Source organism: Calonectris borealis, chromosome 9 (genome assembly GCF_964195595.1).
Source record: "Calonectris borealis chromosome 9, bCalBor7.hap1.2, whole genome shotgun sequence".
Classification (NCBI taxonomy): Eukaryota; Metazoa; Chordata; class Aves; order Procellariiformes; family Procellariidae; genus Calonectris; species Calonectris borealis.
Window position 1 is genome coordinate 24924075 of NC_134320.1, and position 16380 is coordinate 24940454.

At 46.3% G+C, this 16380-nt stretch overlaps 1 protein-coding gene across 2 annotated transcripts in view; it reads left to right on the plus strand.

Moving 5' to 3' along the window:
- The first annotated feature begins 254 nt into the window (after positions 1–254).
- Positions 255–16380, plus strand: part of MECOM (MDS1 and EVI1 complex locus) — a 47767-nt gene continuing 31641 nt past the window's right edge. Inside the window, exons 1-3 of one of the 2 annotated variants that reach the window (XM_075157431.1) lie at positions 255–385; positions 10866–10968; positions 13203–13419. In XM_075157431.1, the coding sequence (XP_075013532.1) occupies positions 10920–10968; positions 13203–13419 (266 nt within the window). In that variant the 5' untranslated portion in view covers positions 255–385; positions 10866–10919. The remainder of the gene's footprint in view (positions 386–10865; positions 10969–13202; positions 13420–16380) is intronic. The other variant, XM_075157430.1, reaches the window with a different exon arrangement.

Genomic DNA, 16380 nt, shown 5'->3' on the forward strand with positions numbered 1-16380 from the left:
AATTAGACAACATCTCGAATACATGCAAATGTTTGTCAAGACATTTTTCAGTACGTTTATGTTCTTTTATTATTATGTATATATTCTGACCGTTCTTAAAAAAATCTCACTAGAAAAGTCTATTTCTGAATAAACATGCCTATATTATTATTATCATCCATTTGTTTATCTGGAAACCTGTGATTTATCTTTGGATTAGCATGCCCAGACAGCGACAGAAAGATTTACTCTTTCATATTCTTCCTTTTAGATCTTGGATGAGTTTTGCAATGTGAAGTTCTGCATAGATGCCAGTCAACCAGATGTAGGAAACTGGCTCAAATATATCAAGTTTGCTGGATGCTACAATCAGCACAACCTTGTTGCATGTCAGATAAGTGATCAGGTATGTGGTGTTCACTTTCTGGACTTGTTTTTTTAAGGAACTTTAAGGTGTCAACGGAAAAAAAATAACAGCAATTCACAACAGATTTTGGCCTGTTTGCTGTTATGGCAAAAGATAAGGCACAGATGTGAAATGCAGAATAGAATAATTTTGATTGTGGGCTGCAGATAATATGAATTTTCTGTTTTTCCATGTTGTTGTTCAATTCACAAACAATCCCCCTTTTTTTATCGTATACCTGATAAAAATTGGGACTGCTTTCTTAGGAATACAAAGCCTGTATTTCCTGATTTTGGATTAGTAGCATTTTGTGGCTCCTCTTCCAGTTCAGTTGGATTGCTACGTTAAACCGTTGGGTTGATCAGAAGCTGTAATGTGAAATTAATGGAAAGAATGAAGATGTAAAACTGATAATGCTACCAACATAGTTGTATGTGTGGGGCTTTGGATTTGAATGCACATGTGCATGAGCAGTATTATGCTTTCTCATACACTTTGCTAGAACTCGTAATACTTGCATGCTGAACCAGGATCTTCAGTGGTTTTCTTTTTCTTTTCATTTTTTGCACTTAAAGCCACTCTTTGTTTGGCTGAAACATTATTTATCCTTGTGTGTTGGAAAAAAGGCTGGAATAGGTGGAGGAAGGATGCAGTGAAGCATTTTGTTTTCAATTATGCTGCTGAGTTATTAGGTGTTTCTTAAATCAAGGTTCGCTTTAGTCTGCGGATAATACATGCCATTATGAAATATTTTAATGGGTGAAGTTAGGTTAAGAAAGCTATACTTCTTTAAAGTAAAATATCTAAAATAACAAAGCAACAACTGATTGTGAATTCTTGTTTCCAATTTAAACTTTGCTACCTGCAACATAGGATTTGATTCATTTAATCAGTGTTTCATTTTTCACCACTTAATTAACTGCATCAGGTGAATGTTAAAGATTATCTTTAGCTGATTTAATCGCCTTGACAGTATTGAAAGAAGAATCACAACCAGACACAAAGCTTCAATTAGAAATCATTCTTACTAATCAAATTCCTTACGTATAGGAAATGAATGTGAGACAGCCTGCTATTTCCAGCACAGCATTATGTATTTCGCTCATGTGAGACAGTTGATCAAAATCGGTTTAAATAACTTTTTCAGAAACTGTGAGAGAAGATTTTTTTTAATTTTCAACTTTTACAGTTCAGCCCTGAGCACACTAACACAGAATGAGCCAGCTGACTGGGATATAATTTCTTTTTTGTATAGCAGCTGGTTTAACTAAAGAAACCATACAGATTATTAGTAAATACAAAATACGTTTTCCGAGTTGAAATATGCTTTACGCTGAAAAACGATACATTCCCTCAACGCAGAGCGTTTATGGAACAGTGACACTAAAAGGAAACTATAGAGATTAATTGAAACAGCAGATTCAAATATTTTATGTTTAATAAGAGCTGGCATAGATAGGGAAGATTAGAAGTGGAATCACGTGCATTGGTCAGAGCAACTTACTGTCTTTGCGTCGGTAGCGGTGATCTGCAACTGAAACTACACGCTGGGCTGAATCATCAGCATCTACCTCTGCGCCGCAGACACGCACCCGCGTTTTGACGTTTTTGGAAGGAAAGTTATGGCGCTTGTAACTTTCTCTTTTTTTAGTGTTTACATTTCTGAGATTTGGTAATGGTGGCTGTACTGCTGCCAATAATTTCTTTCATTCACTGGAGACTTGTTATTTATTTTGCACAGTATCGTGCTGTTCATAATTCCATATTGTAATGGCTTATTGTTGCTGAGATTTGCAAATTAAGAATTGGTTGTCTTTCAAGTAGCGTGTTGTGAGCTGGGCGCTGTCAGCAAGAGATTGTTGTTCATTTGGCCCTCTGGAAACGCTGCAAATTTACCCACAAAATTGTACGCGCACTCCAGTGTTTTATGACCAGAGCCTAAAAAGTTAATGCTAAAAATGTGCTCGCGAATCTTAAAGCGAAAAAGCCTTTCTAACAGCTCCTCCTCCTGCTTTCTTCTGGCACAAGCTCACCAGAGGTAATATAAAATATAATAGGAAGGCAAACTGGGAAATGGACATTACATGGCCAAACGTGTGCGTGTACAAGGAGTGACAAATGCAAGTCAGGACTGAGCGTGTATGTCTGCCTGTGTACGGATGTGTGGGGCTGCCTTTGGGTCACTCTGCCTCTGTAGCTCCTAGAAAAAAAGGGGAAAAAAAAGGGGAAAAAGAAAAAAAAAAGAAAAAAAAAAAAGGGTGAAGCCCGTATCAGTGGTTGCAGCTAGAGCTGGAGGACAGAGGTGATGCAGCCCAGCTGGGACAGGACCCCCCAGCTCAGCTGGAGCCACAGCCAGTGCTGGGGGCAGGGGTCGGGGGGCACCCCCCGCTTCCCCTGGGAATAAGAAGCACCTCAGCAGCCCTCATCGCACGGGGAGCATCCCCGCTGCGGGAGACGCTGCTCGCTCCCGAGGCGCAGACAGTCGATCAGCAGTAATTGTTCACCTCTAATTGCTTCAACTCATCTGTAAAATTCACAAGCAAACATTGGGCTGTACCTGAAAAGGTAAAAGATCCTGCCAGCGCTCCCAGCCTCACGCTGCCTGCAAGTTTATGCTACTAAATTCAAGCTTGACTGACAGACAGGTATGATTCCCAGACTGCTTGAGGCAGGATTTAGATGAATCTCAGGACGATGTGTAATCTAGTCGCTCTGCTAAGCTCTACCTTCTGTATTTAACAAAAAGAGTGAAAGAAAAACATTTTTTGCTGTTTTCTCTATTGGAGTTTTTCCAGAGACATACCACCCCACCCCCCGACTCAGGGTTGAGGTTAGGTTTCATCGCTTAGGATCAACTTTACAAAAGGCCTGGGCTCTTTCTTATGACTGTATAAATGAGCTTTGCTAAGATGAACAGCTCGATAATGGTGGGATGCAGTCAAAACATGCACGCTGAATGCAACTCGTGTTTCATTTGATTGGAGGTGGAGTAGGGTTTAAAAGCTGCATTTTTTGGTTTGGTGTTTTTTTTTTTTTTTATTTCAAACGAGGTTGATCTAGGATTTCTCTTTGCTGTCTTCCTATTATCTCCTGTCATACCCAATCTAACCTGAACGTATGTAATTCAAGATGTATATGAATAATAAAATTCCACAAACAGGGCACTCTCATTTTTTCCTTTCCCCAAAGAGACTGCAGTGTGTGCGGAGCTGCAGAGACTCTTGTCACTGTTACTGCCCTGGAATGTGTTTTTTTAGCTCAGAGTCAGTTAGGATTCAATACCAGTTTCTGCTAACTTGGATGACTCCCCTCTGTTATCATTAAACATCTATTAGTTCAACTTTTTAATGACTTCAGAATGATTAGCCCTGTTAGGCTTTCTGGCACTGCTGTCATCCCAGGAAAAGCATTATTTTTAAATATATATGTTAATGAAAGTGCAGTTGCAAATACAGCAGTGACTATAGCAATGGCATGTCAGGGGCTGTCACACGTTCTGGGCACATTTTCAGTCTGGGATCCCGGTCACCTTCAAGCTATAAAAAATATTTATTTTTTTCTTTTAAGAAACGAAGTTGGTAGCAGTTGAAGTTAAAACTCCTGAATGTTGTTTTTATCTTGCTTATTGCTTGCAGAGCTCTGACAGTGATACAGCCACATAACGCTGTGAAACTGCTCTGAGCTTCCAGGTCTCTTCCCCCTCAACAAAGCAGCTTCTGAAGATTCCCTTTGGTTTATCCATGGAAAACTCCAAGTGGCTCAAGATCAGCTTATGGAGGTTTTGGTTTGCTGTGTGCGCTGAAATAGCTTTTTGGGGTTCCTTTTTTTTTGGGGGGGGGTTTCTTTGTTTTGTTTCCTTATACTCAAGTATATGCCACTGCAATGGGAGAAAAACCAGTAGTATTACGCTCTTAACGACGTGCCCGATGTCAGCAATATAAACCTACACGAGCGAACCTACCGCCGTAGGTTTCACCAGATCCGATCACATCTTAGGCGTTTTACACACTTTTTTAATCTGCAGACACAGCTTCACGTTTCAGATTTTACTGCCGTTGCCCCCCTCGGCGGCAGGCAGCAAACGGCAGAGACTCCTCCAGCAGCCCTCGCCGCGGCACAGCCACCTGCAAAGGTCGTGTGTTTAAGGAACAGGTTTGAGGCTTTGTTGTCAGAGAGTGAAATTAAGGTTTTGGCTGTTGTGGGTCAGGAGGGCACGTGCATGCTGAGCTCATACCGGGCCCTATTCCGCCGTGATTCTTCCTATGAGTTATTAGTTTATTAAGCAAATAAAGCTTAATCCAGCTCCCACTGAAAATCTGTCTCCAGTGGAGCGGGGTCGTGTTAGCCTAGGGCTGGTGGAACGAGGAGCTCACCGGTGGTGATTTTCCACTTACTGCAGTTAGAGCTGAGCTGTGCCCGAAACTCCTGCCCAGACTTTACGTCCCTGGGTTATCTGGGGCTTAATGCACGGCTGGCGTTACCGCTCTCGGCGTTGGCCTGACCCGACGTGACCTAAAAGAAATGGTTGAGAACCAAAACCGGCAACTAGTCGTTGCCATTTCTGCAAAGCGATAAGCTTTTTATCGACGATTCCTGTTTAATAAAAGCGGTAAGGCACCGCTCTAAGCAAAAATGCCTCTTTTTGTGATGAGAACTGTCACATCGTACTCGTATGCTTGCCAGCAAGAGCGTAGAGGATTATAGATGTCCACAGGGCCAGGACAAGGCTGCAGCTCGCTTGACGCTTCGTGTGGTTCGTGAATGAAGGTGGGGTGTGAGAAGACGACTGCGTGGTGAGGTCACCTCGGGAGGACGGGTGGACGCACAGAACTTGCGGTCTGGTGTCGGTGGTCAGCGACCCCCGAGCAGGAGATTTTGCAGGGCCGGAGCAGCTCGGCTGGATGTGGCGGCTCCTCACCCGGACCCGGGGCTTTCCCAGGGGCTAAAATTCACCTACGGTGGAAGAAGACATGGGTACCACTGGGGAGGTGGCCTGCAGCCCCCGAGACGCCGAAGAGGTGCCCCGCAAGGGACATCCTGCAGCTCCCTTCTTGCTTCGGGGGAGCAGGAGGCACCTTTTACCTCAGAAAGTGGAAAAATGGGGCTTCCTGGTGCCATTTCAGGAGAGCGTCCTCGCTCCAGCCTCTCCTGCTTGATCCGCTTTGGCAATTTTGGGGCATTTTGGAAACGAGGAAGGAAAGGATTCGCAGTCCTGGTACCGAGGCGCTGCGGTGCTCCCCCACCATCGCGGCAGGGTGAAGGGGAGGGTCCTTCCCCTCCCCACCCGTGCCCCCGTAGCCACTCGCACGCAGGCACTTGCTGAGTTTCGCCTGTGGATTTTTGCTGAAGTTTTCTTTGGGCCCGATACAGCGCTCGGGAAGGACTCCTCTACATTAGTCCTTGAAAAAACTCCAGTTCGTTTCAATTTATCATTTGCCTGAGTATGGCAAGAAGAACCTGGCTCGGGTTTCATCACATAGTTCTCCAGCTGCAGGAGTTGTTCATCACAGGAGCTAAAATTGAAGCTTCGGCGTTTGGACTTTTTTTTTTCCCCCTCAAATGCTTAATTACAGCTCATTGTGGGGTTACGTATCCGTTTGTCCTTCTCATTTTTCTGGTGGGCATAAATCCTGATTTTGTTCGAGCTCCTTGAACATAACGCTTGTTATTAGTTTTGGACGTTTAATTTGTTTTGCTTTTCAGGCAAGTTCCACTTTTGCTCCGAAGTAGCGCGGAGACGAACGCCAGTTGGCAGTGTGCACGCCGCCTCTCCGGGCGCTCGCTTTCCTGCCCCGGCTTGGGGCACGCTCCCCTCCGGCGCACTGCAGCCCCCAAAAGTGGCCGGGAGCCAGGGCCGATGCCTTGCTCGGGGTACGCGTACCCATGGCACGTGGCGGGGGCCGGGAGCCCATCAGCCGCTGGATGTCGGTGCAGGAGCAGCAGCGCAGGGCTCTGCGGGCGCTGGTGGGCTTCACCAGGCTTTCGCCAGGGTGTGCTCCACCTTTGGGGTCTTCTGTTCCCTCCCACCATCCCATCCAGAGTGGGTCCTCTGCTCTGTCCTCCCACTTGCACCCGTGTGGTGCAGGACAGAGTCACTCGGTGCCTTCCCCCGTGGCGCCAGCTCTCAGTTCAATACATCGCCTGGGGGGTTAAAGCGCAAACAGCACCGACCCTCAGCAGCATCTCTAAAATCTGAATTTCCCAGACAGCACTGGGAAAATTTTCCAGTTTTCCAAAGCTCTCGTATACACAGGAATAAAGGGTTTAGCTGGGTGCAATGCAATACAACTCCTTCAGGGCTGAGCACGAGAGATGCATGTGTAGCTGCTGGTGCCTTTGCTCGCACGCAGCAGCCGAAGTGTCACTTTTTCCCCCCAAACCGGCATCCTTTGGTTAAACCTTTCCGGGGGGCTGGAGGGCACGCTGGGCGGCAGCGGCGTGGGTCTCACCGGGGCAGGCGGGATGGCCGGGGCACTTCAAAGCGCGCAGGCGGCGGCGGCCGAGCGCGCAACCCCGGCCCGAGCTCGCGGGGAGTGCGTTTTCGCTATTATTTCAATTATTACAACTTCCTGAGTAGGTTGAAGGTCGTTCATAATTCACGCTTCTGTCATCTTTACACATGCCAAATGCAGTCTATTAAGCATAAATAAAATTTCAAGTGCCTGACCAGGAAAAGTAAACTGGGATTCATAACAATGAGGCCTTATTCATCCATTTAAAAGTAAATTGTGTGTGTTCCTTTTTTTTTTTCCCCTCCCCTTTCCCTTTATGGCTTTGCAGTTTGGGAGCTTTTATTTCTGCTCGGTAGCATAAATACATGACCTGCGGTGTAGGCAGGCGCAGAGGACTGATGAGTTGAGCCTCCCCCAACTTCTCCCCACCTCAGACCCCCTGAACTTTGAAAGTGTTTCCAGATCTGGATCCGATTTTGCTCTTCCTATATAAACTGCAGTCACACACCGCTGATCCCAGGGCATGTGAAATGCGCATCTGGACTTTGCTTTTATTTTTTTTCCCCCCCCTTGCCTCTGGTCGTTCCTTGCCTGTGCAGCAGCTCTTCCTATGCTTCTCGAGGCAGGCTGGTGCGCGCTCCTGCGTCCTGAGCGCAGGTTAACCCGGGAAGGGTAACGAAACGGGCTTGGTAGGCTGAAGAGGTGATAGTCAGAAAATTAAAACCTTTCATTAATTACAGTAGAGTCAGGACTGCGCCCGAGAAATCTTCAAGCTTTGCAATTGAAAAGTCCACTTATTCTACGTTAGCGTTTCCCAATACAAAAAATACTGCCTGCGGTGGAGGTTGCAGAACAAGGGCAGCCGGGGGGGACCTGCAGGACCGGGGGGTAATTTATAGCTTCCCCATCTGGGGGCTTGCAGGACCCCCACGCCGTCTGCCCTCGGTAGGCTGCTGCTGCCTAAAAACTCAGGCAACGTAGTTCATTTCCAGTTAGCTGCTTACTTTTTCTCAGACAGGATAATTCCAGGAGGTTTTAGGTGGAACAAGTGAGAAAAAAGCCTTTCAAGTGAAGTAATAAGGACAGCTATTAAAATCAGATTAAATTTACCTGTGCGATCATTTTGGTTTAACGTTCAATATGTTTTATTTTAGATCCTCGTTGGAACGCAGTCTAGTCTATAAACTGTTCGTGCAGGTGGGGGTTTTTTGTACATAGAGAAATTTTAAAGAATATTTTTAATAATAATTAAAGCAATAATAATAATAGTAATGATGATGATGATGTCAAAATGCCAGAGCTGGAAATCTGTCACTTGGACCTTGTTTAGGAGGGCATTAGTTCTGAGATGCAAAATAAAGAAACATCACTCAGTCTAAAACACGGAGTTTTTCTTGATACTCCCTCTCGTCTCCCGCTGAGAGAGGCTGGCCAGGTAGTGTCTGATGGGTAGCTTAATCATCTCTGATATTTTCGAATACCAACGCAGACAGGACAGTTGGCTGCAGAGTTTATACCCTGGTTAGGGATTTATCCCACAGCTGCAAGAAAGATGCTGCATCGTACCGGGGCTTCCCAAAGACAAGCGATGCACCCCAGCACGGCGCTTCGTGAACAAGACCCTCTTTGTGCCCGTGTACATCCATGTGTCCTCACTTTGCGACGAGAGGTGAAAAGGTCTGTGAAAATACCTTTGATGGGACAGCATGAGCAGAGGAGGAAAAATACCGGAGAAGGCTTTGCCGTGGTTTTTGTTCTCTCCTTGGTGTGGATGCACAGCTGACCTCAGAAGATCACCTGAGTTTACCCAACCGTGACACAAAACCTGGGAGCGCTGAGGCAGGTCCTGGGCAGAGCAGGAGCTTTGGCATGGTGCCTCCGAGATGGTGGAGGTCCCACCTGGCCGCTCCCACCCCAAGGGGGAGATGGGTGCTGTTGCAGCAAGGAGGTCTGCAGAAGTCTCTCTGGTCAGTGTGCAATGCCACACACGTATTATTTCCACCCAAAGCAAGCCAGCAACCAGGCTGGTCTTCCACGGATCGGACTGCAGCTTCCCTTATAGGTGTGTGGAGGCCATTATACTTCTGGAAGAAAAAAGCCAGTTTTCAATACATTTATCTTAATAAATAGAAGAACAAGCGTTGCTTAAAGCAGATCATCACTGGATGCGGCGCTAATCAGATTTATTTGCAGGAGATAAAAGCTCGCGTTGCTTAAACACGTTTCAGCCTTTGATCGAAGGAGTTGCATTGCCCCAGCTGCATCCCCAGCACGCCGAAGCCCACCCAGCAGCCCCGCGTCCCTCGGCACCCATGGTGGCATTGGCTCTGGAGGGGATTGTGGTACCAGGCATTCACCCGGCCGTGTGAGGAGACACACACAAGACCCTGCCACGGCTCTCGTGGCCCCTTGCACCCTCCAAAATGCTTGGTGGAGTTCAAAATCCCCTCGGCAAGGGGTAAAAACGGCAAGCCCAAGCAGACCCAGCTGACGGTTCGACCAGGATGGCATAGAAGAGGAGGGAGGTGCAGCCTGGGCATATCAGGCTGCCCATAAACTCCTTCTCCTGGCTTTTACGGGGAAGATTGGGCATAAGCAGGGGGTTGTGGCACGGGTACCTTGTGCCCGATGTGTTTTCCCAGCGCTTCTGGCACCCGGAGAGGGGCGAGCGGTGGGACGAGCTGGCCCTGGCAGCCTTCACCACCACTCCCCTGCATGCCTCCTCTGGAGCGGTTTTTGGGACAAGGCAAAGAAAAGAGAAAACAAATCCGAGGAAATGCATCTTATTTAGGTTTTTTTTAGGTATGTAGCCCATATCTGTGGGCGAAGGCCGCTTGTGCAGAAAGAAACGATTAGGCTATACGGCCACCTCCTGGAGGACATCAGTATGTGCTCGGCTGCAGGGGCCACCCGATGGGTGACGGTTCACGTGCGACCGGGCAAGGAAAATACCCACGCACCCCCAGATACCTGTACCTACCTTGTGACAAACGCAGCTGTTTGATTTTAAACAGTGGAGGTGATTTTCTGCCTTTCTCCCAATGCACTGAAATGAGTATTGAGAGCTAAGAGTTTGAGAGCGAAACCTTTAAAAATACATTAGCCCGAGAAAACACAAAGGCATCATTTTTTAGCATAGGAAACATAGCTGTCATGTGTTTTTGTTTAACAAGGCCTGAGGAAGTTACTAATATTTAGTTGAGCTGCTTCGTGGAGCTTTTTAGTGCTCTTCACATTTCCTGCTGAGACAGAAAGCAGCCAGATGGATTTTGGGAATTTCCTTTCAGCAGAGCCCCGCGGTGCCGGCGTGCGCTTGCTCTGGGTGTGCGGACCCAAGGGAGCGTGGCCCCTTCGCCCCCCCGCCGCCTCCTGCTTCCCGACGGGCTCCTTCCCAGAGCCCGGAGCCTGATGTCACCTGTACAGGGGGACCAGGTGCCACCGGCCGGGGTCACCACCAGCAGCTTTGGCTTCATCCAGGACTGATTTTTCCTTTGATTCCCGTTGGAAGCTAAGGAATAACCAGGCGCGCCGCTGTGTATAAGCCTCTCACCTCTCAGCTTTCTGGACTGCGTAGGTGCTTGAAACGGGGGGTTGGATGCCTATGGTTTGATCAGCCGCATCTTCTCAGGTCTGCTTTGGTACCTTTTCCCAGTGCCACAGGAGTTGCCTCCCTTACATGGATCACTCAGGGATGTGTTTTATGGCTACTTTGTACCTGGGTTTGCTATAACGAAGCATGCAAATGGCTGGTGACGTTTGCAGTCAGCACGCGGCTCATTTTGCGGCGGAGGCTGTTGAAAGCAATCGTCCTTTTTATCCTCACAGAGCCCAAAGCACCAACGCGTTGGGGCTGGAAGGAGCAGACCTGCCATAGTCGAAGTCGGCACCTCTCCAGCAAACGGCGGCCAGCACCCATGCCGGGGCAGGGTCTGGCCGTGTTTGATCCTGTAATACTCACCGGCAGTGGTTTGTGCCTTTTTGCCCATTGTGGTAGTCACATTGCTTTCTCTTTTGGTTTTTTTTTGCAGATATTCTACAGAGTGGTAGCAGATATTGAACCAGGAGAGGAGCTCTTACTGTTCATGAAGAGTGAAGATTATTCACATGAAACAATGGCTCCGGACATTCACGGTTAGCCACTTCTAATCTAATAGAAAGTATCATTGAAATTAAGCAAAAAATTAGGGAAATTTCTCCTCTGTTGGAATCCTTTTGAAATCTGGGATGGCTTCACTGCAGCCAGGGAGGAGAGCTGGACCACGGTTGTATTTGTCTATCTTCTGCCCTCCCGTTTCTCTGAAAGCTGTTCAGTGAATAAACTAGTCTGATATTATCACAGCTCCCTCGGTCCCTTTGAGGGGTGAGTCTGCTCTCAAAAGCGATGCCGACGCTGGCATTGGGGGTTCTCTGTTTATTTTTTTCATCACTCCATCGCTCCAACCTGGTCCAACCGGGAGCGTAGCTTTGTTCAGTGTTGCATTTGAATACAACTGAATGTTGTATTCAACAACATTTTGAGGTTGCATTTTCTACCTGCTAATCTGGCGAGCTCTAGTTTGCACAGTCGATATTTCTCAGCGTTGCATCCCTGCAGCTCCTGATGTCGTTCAGGTTTTACCCTCACTTACTCGAACCTCCCTGGCAGAAAGAGAGGTCTGCAGGTGTAACTGAGGGCAGTAGTAAGGCTTCAAGATTGAAACTCGATCGTTTTGTGGGTATTGCAAAAGGAGAACAAGAGTCCATGTCCTTATCTCTAGGCTGTGCTGCTCCTGCAGGACGTGAATGGACCCTGATTATAGGTTATTTTTTTGTCGCTTAGCCAAACAACTGTTATTCTGTCATGTTGAAAAGAGGAAATCTCAGGTTGTTAATATTGCTGTGACCTGTGAGAACATTTGAGCCATTCTTCCTCCTCACGCTCATTCATTACTCATCCGACGCACAAATTCTGGTTCTGAAACTCCTGAGCTGTTGCTCAGGTCTGTCCCCCACCTCCAAAAGCTCCTTTTGCTCTGCTGCCCGTTGGGCACTGGATTGTACAGCCACAGCGGGACGAGGTGCAGGACGTCCGCTTGATGCCCATTGGGTTGCAGTTTACGCCAATGTGGGCATTTTACAAATTCTCAAGGATTTAGGGACTGTACACAGGGGTTTCCCCATGACTGTGCTTTTTTATAACTGCCTGTACATTTAGAGCAAGGTCTTTTGTTCTCTTGAGAAGAAGGTGGGGATTATTCATTCATTGTAATTTGGTTTTGTGTTTGGTTTTTTTTCCATAGTGGTAACTTAGTTCGGTTATTGCTAACGACGTCCCCCTTTTCAAGCACAGTATTTTCCGTGCCTAGTCCCTATGGTCGAGTAGCTATTGTATAAATGACACCAGAGGAAATCTCTGCAGTCACGCGCAGGAATACATCCCACAGGGCCCATTTAGAAGCAAACTCAGCCAAAGTATTGCTTGTGGACAGCAAAGCCCTATGACGCTTTCTCTGGATCAACTCAGTTGTCAAGTAGCAACCAACTACATAATTTGAGATTTCAGCCAGACTCCTCAGTGCCTTTCTGACTCAGAGCCCCTGGGCATTTATATCTGCAGGGCAGGTAACACTGGAACCAAACCAGGGCATCTGGCTCCTCGTATGGACCATCACTAGAAAATCCAGTAGAAAAAAGTATCATGGGATGCTTTTCTCCAAGTTTGCTTTTTGGGATTTTCTTCAGCTAATCTATTATTTTGCAGGAATTACTAATTAATGGAATGCAATATTCACTCCAAAGTGCCACTCTAGTGATCTTCTACACTTGTTTTCAGTAAGAAACATGTTGTGACCGATTTTATGGAATTTAAAGCAAGGCCCCCTGTCTTCATTACCCCAACTTCATGTGTCTCTGGCTTACTTTGAACAGAGTAGGGTGCTGCAAAAGGACTCTAATGGAAATGAAGGGACTTTTAAAAAGTCTATAAACACCCTTTTGGCTATTTTAGATGCTGATGTTTGTGCCTAAGTCAGTCTCCTTCATTCAGAAAGGCAGAGACTGGCAGCCTCCACTGGATATCCCCTGTAAGACCCCGTATGTCCCCATTTAGGATAGTGTATAAACACACTGACTTGTCCTAAGCCAGTGTTAGGGATCCCTATGGGGTCCCAGGCAATTAGCAGGTAGTATTGCACTGTCATATATTGTAGAATTAAAGCATTATTGTAAAGTGTTCTAAGGCATCCTTGTTTCTTTTGAGGTTCTTCTCTTTTTCACCGAATAGCCCTTTATCGAACCACACCGTCATCGAACTCCTGATGGGATGGTAGTTAAAAATGACTGAAAACTGATGCGGTCTCTCTGTGCCCAACCCCTTTGTCTTCCAGAGGAGCGCCAGTATCGCTGCGAGGACTGTGACCAGCTCTTTGAGTCCAAGGCTGAGCTTGTAGACCACCAGAAGTTCCCCTGCAGCACACCTCACTCTGCCTTCTCCATGGTGGAGGAGGACTTCCAGAAAAAGCTTGAGAATGAGAATGACCTTCAGGACGTGCATGAAATCCAGGAGTGTAAAGAGTGTGATCAAGTCTTCCCAGACTTACAAAGGTAGGAGTAGATGCTTAAAATGTGATTGAATGAGGCAGATTCTGTAATGGCTTCAGTCAGGTCATGCAGGGCATCAACCAGGGCAGAATCTGATGCCTTCATCTTCTATACAAACCAAAGATGAAGATGAATAAGACTTCTGTGCCAGTTGATGTTTTATGGCATAGAAAGCAATGGAGCGTCAATAAATCAGAAATTTGGTCCTTGTAGTGGGGTCCTTTGAAGTCCTTAGTGGGGACCTTAAATTAAAAACTGGATCTTCTGATAATCAGCTCTTTAGATGGCACGAGTTGGGCTGGTTGCAGTGAAATCAGAGGAGTGATTATAGTTCAGATCAGCTAAGGTCTGGGCTCCTTATTTTTAGGTAGCAGTAACTTAGAACTTAGAGTCGTGTTCACTGACGTTACCAATTTTATCTTTGCAAACAAGCTATGCTAGTTAGAGGCAGGTTCTAGATGTTTATATATATATGTGTCTGTATGTTAATATATATGTGTCTATATGTTAATATATCTTTATAGCTGTAGTGTCTTGAAACACTGGGGTTCATCATATATATCTGTCTATTTAAACAGATAGACCCGTGTGCATATCTACCTGAAATATGCATAGAATGTAAATAGAAAGTACAACTTTTATATGCTGAAGATCATTTACATATTTCCTGTCACTATAGTTTTTGTGGCTACTTAAAGTACCGTATTGCGGTGCAGATTACGGCAAATTTTGCAAATTACTGAAACATATTGAGAGTACGCAGGAGCTTCTGCAGCTCGCGGATTCACATCTTAATGCTTTCAGGAGCGGGGGAAGGTTGACCTCAGCCAACGTTTGATAGTAATGCTGAGACTTCTCAATAGCAAAATCCTGGGCCAGATCCTCCCCGGTGATGAGGCAGTGCATTTCTTAGCAAGCTGGTTTATAGCAGCAGCAGACCTGGGCCAGTATCTCTTGCCTTCAGCCGGAGTCTGTAGCGCAGCTCCCACCGTGTCTTCTTTCCTCTCCATGTTGTGTGGGCACAACCTAAGTGACTATTAACTGCCCTGTTAGGGCCAGCAGCGTATTTATTTGCGTTCCTTAATAATCATATGCCCCTTAAATATTGACTTGTCAACTGGGAGTATTTTGTAGGTTCATATTTTTCATAGAAATCTTTACAAGTCCGTGGTTCAGGATGTTGGGGTGTCTGTCGGAGGTTAGCACGGGCTTGTGCACGCCCGGGTAAGCCCCTTTGGACAACTGCTGCTGGATGCTTCAGGTGCTGGTTCTGCAAGATGGAGCCCTCTCTCCCAAAACACAGACGGTGCTTAGCTCCTCTTGACGGAGCGGAGGTGGCTCGGCATCACGCAGGGGGGCTCAGATCAGCGTCTCGTATGACCTGATCCTTACGCTGCCGCAAAATGAATGACCCCAAAATTAAAACATGATGTGCCAAACGTTGCTCCCTCTATACTAGGTCACCCTCGCTGAGTGGGAGTTTGTGCAGGCAGAAGGTCTCGTTCACCGGCTGATGTTGAGCCGTATGCGGCTCCACGTGTCTAATTTTCAATCCGAGTGATTGATTCGAAAGGGCTGGTGTAGGTGGATCAAGCCAAAAGGGATGCAGCAGCGTGCGCGAGGCAGGAGTCTGGACTGTAACATTTTTCCATGTTGGGAGGTATTCGGTGTTAAAGTTCTTTTCTGCCTGTGAACCAGAGGACGATATCTAACATATGGGAATCATTGAGGAAATGTAAATTTAGCTTAAAATATTAAATATTGAAGAGAAAGGGCAGAAAACAAAGAACGAGTCATCATAAATAGATGGGCAGCACTGTGAGAAAGAGTGAAAAATGAGAGAGAATGCAGTCATTCTCCGAACTCTTGAATTATTGAAAGGCTAATACACCACAAAGACAGTTCACAGCAAAAAAGTACCGAAGTGTGCTATATCCAGATTATATAAAACAAAAGGCCCGAATGAGCCATGCTTGAGGGTGTGCGTAATTAAATGGAGAAAGAGCTGAGCGGGAAGATGGAGATCTGGGGGGCCAGGACTGCCCAGCTGATGGCAGATCACGTAGCCGCGGCAGGCGTCCGGGAGCTGGTGCCAGACGTGGGGACAAGAGTTTCTCTAGGTCTTACGGCAAATTTGTTTACCAGTGCATGATGGAGAGTCAATTGTTATAGAAGTATTAGGAGGGGAAGCCAGAATTATTTTTTTCCCCCGAAGGAAGGAGACTGAGAGGGGTAGAAGTAAAGAGCATCCGCGGGGTGAAAACATTTCCATTACCTGTGGCTGAGAACGGAGGTTGCTGTTTGGGCTGCCCAACCCAAATGAGACTGTAAACCCAGCAGGTTTTGTCCTCTGATTCAGCAGAGACCAGCGAGAGATTCACGTGAGGAAAGATTGATCTGGTTCGGCATCCCAGGCTAAAAATCCTGGTTTCCAGTGGCTTTTCTGTGAATCCACTCTTATGTTATGGAGTGATCCTTCCTCAAGCTATAGTGTGAGTCACGACTCTGTATGTGACCAAGCAATACAGTTGTTTAAAAATATATATTTGCTACAAATGAATAATAAAACAGGAATTCAGAAAATTCAGAGATGCGAATGATTTTGAAGATGTGCAACAGAAATTAGGTGGCGATTGAATACCCTACTAATAGACTGAATAAACTGAGAAATGAATGAATAAACAGCTACGCAATTGGATGCAGTTAATAATAATCAAGTATAACTTCAATCGTAGCGTACCGTATTTAGAGGCTTCTTATGCTCATCCTGTCCTACTCCAGTGCGGTTATTCCTCATCTATTCCTGCTGTAAGAAAAATTGACTCCCATCAAAGGAGTGGAGTTATGTCAGGTGGTGGGATCCAAGGTGTGTTTAGAGGGAAAGTCTGGCAGAAATAATTCAGACTGCAGGGAAGAATTACCAGAGTGAAATACTGAGAGGTGTATGAAATAATCTCCTTAGGG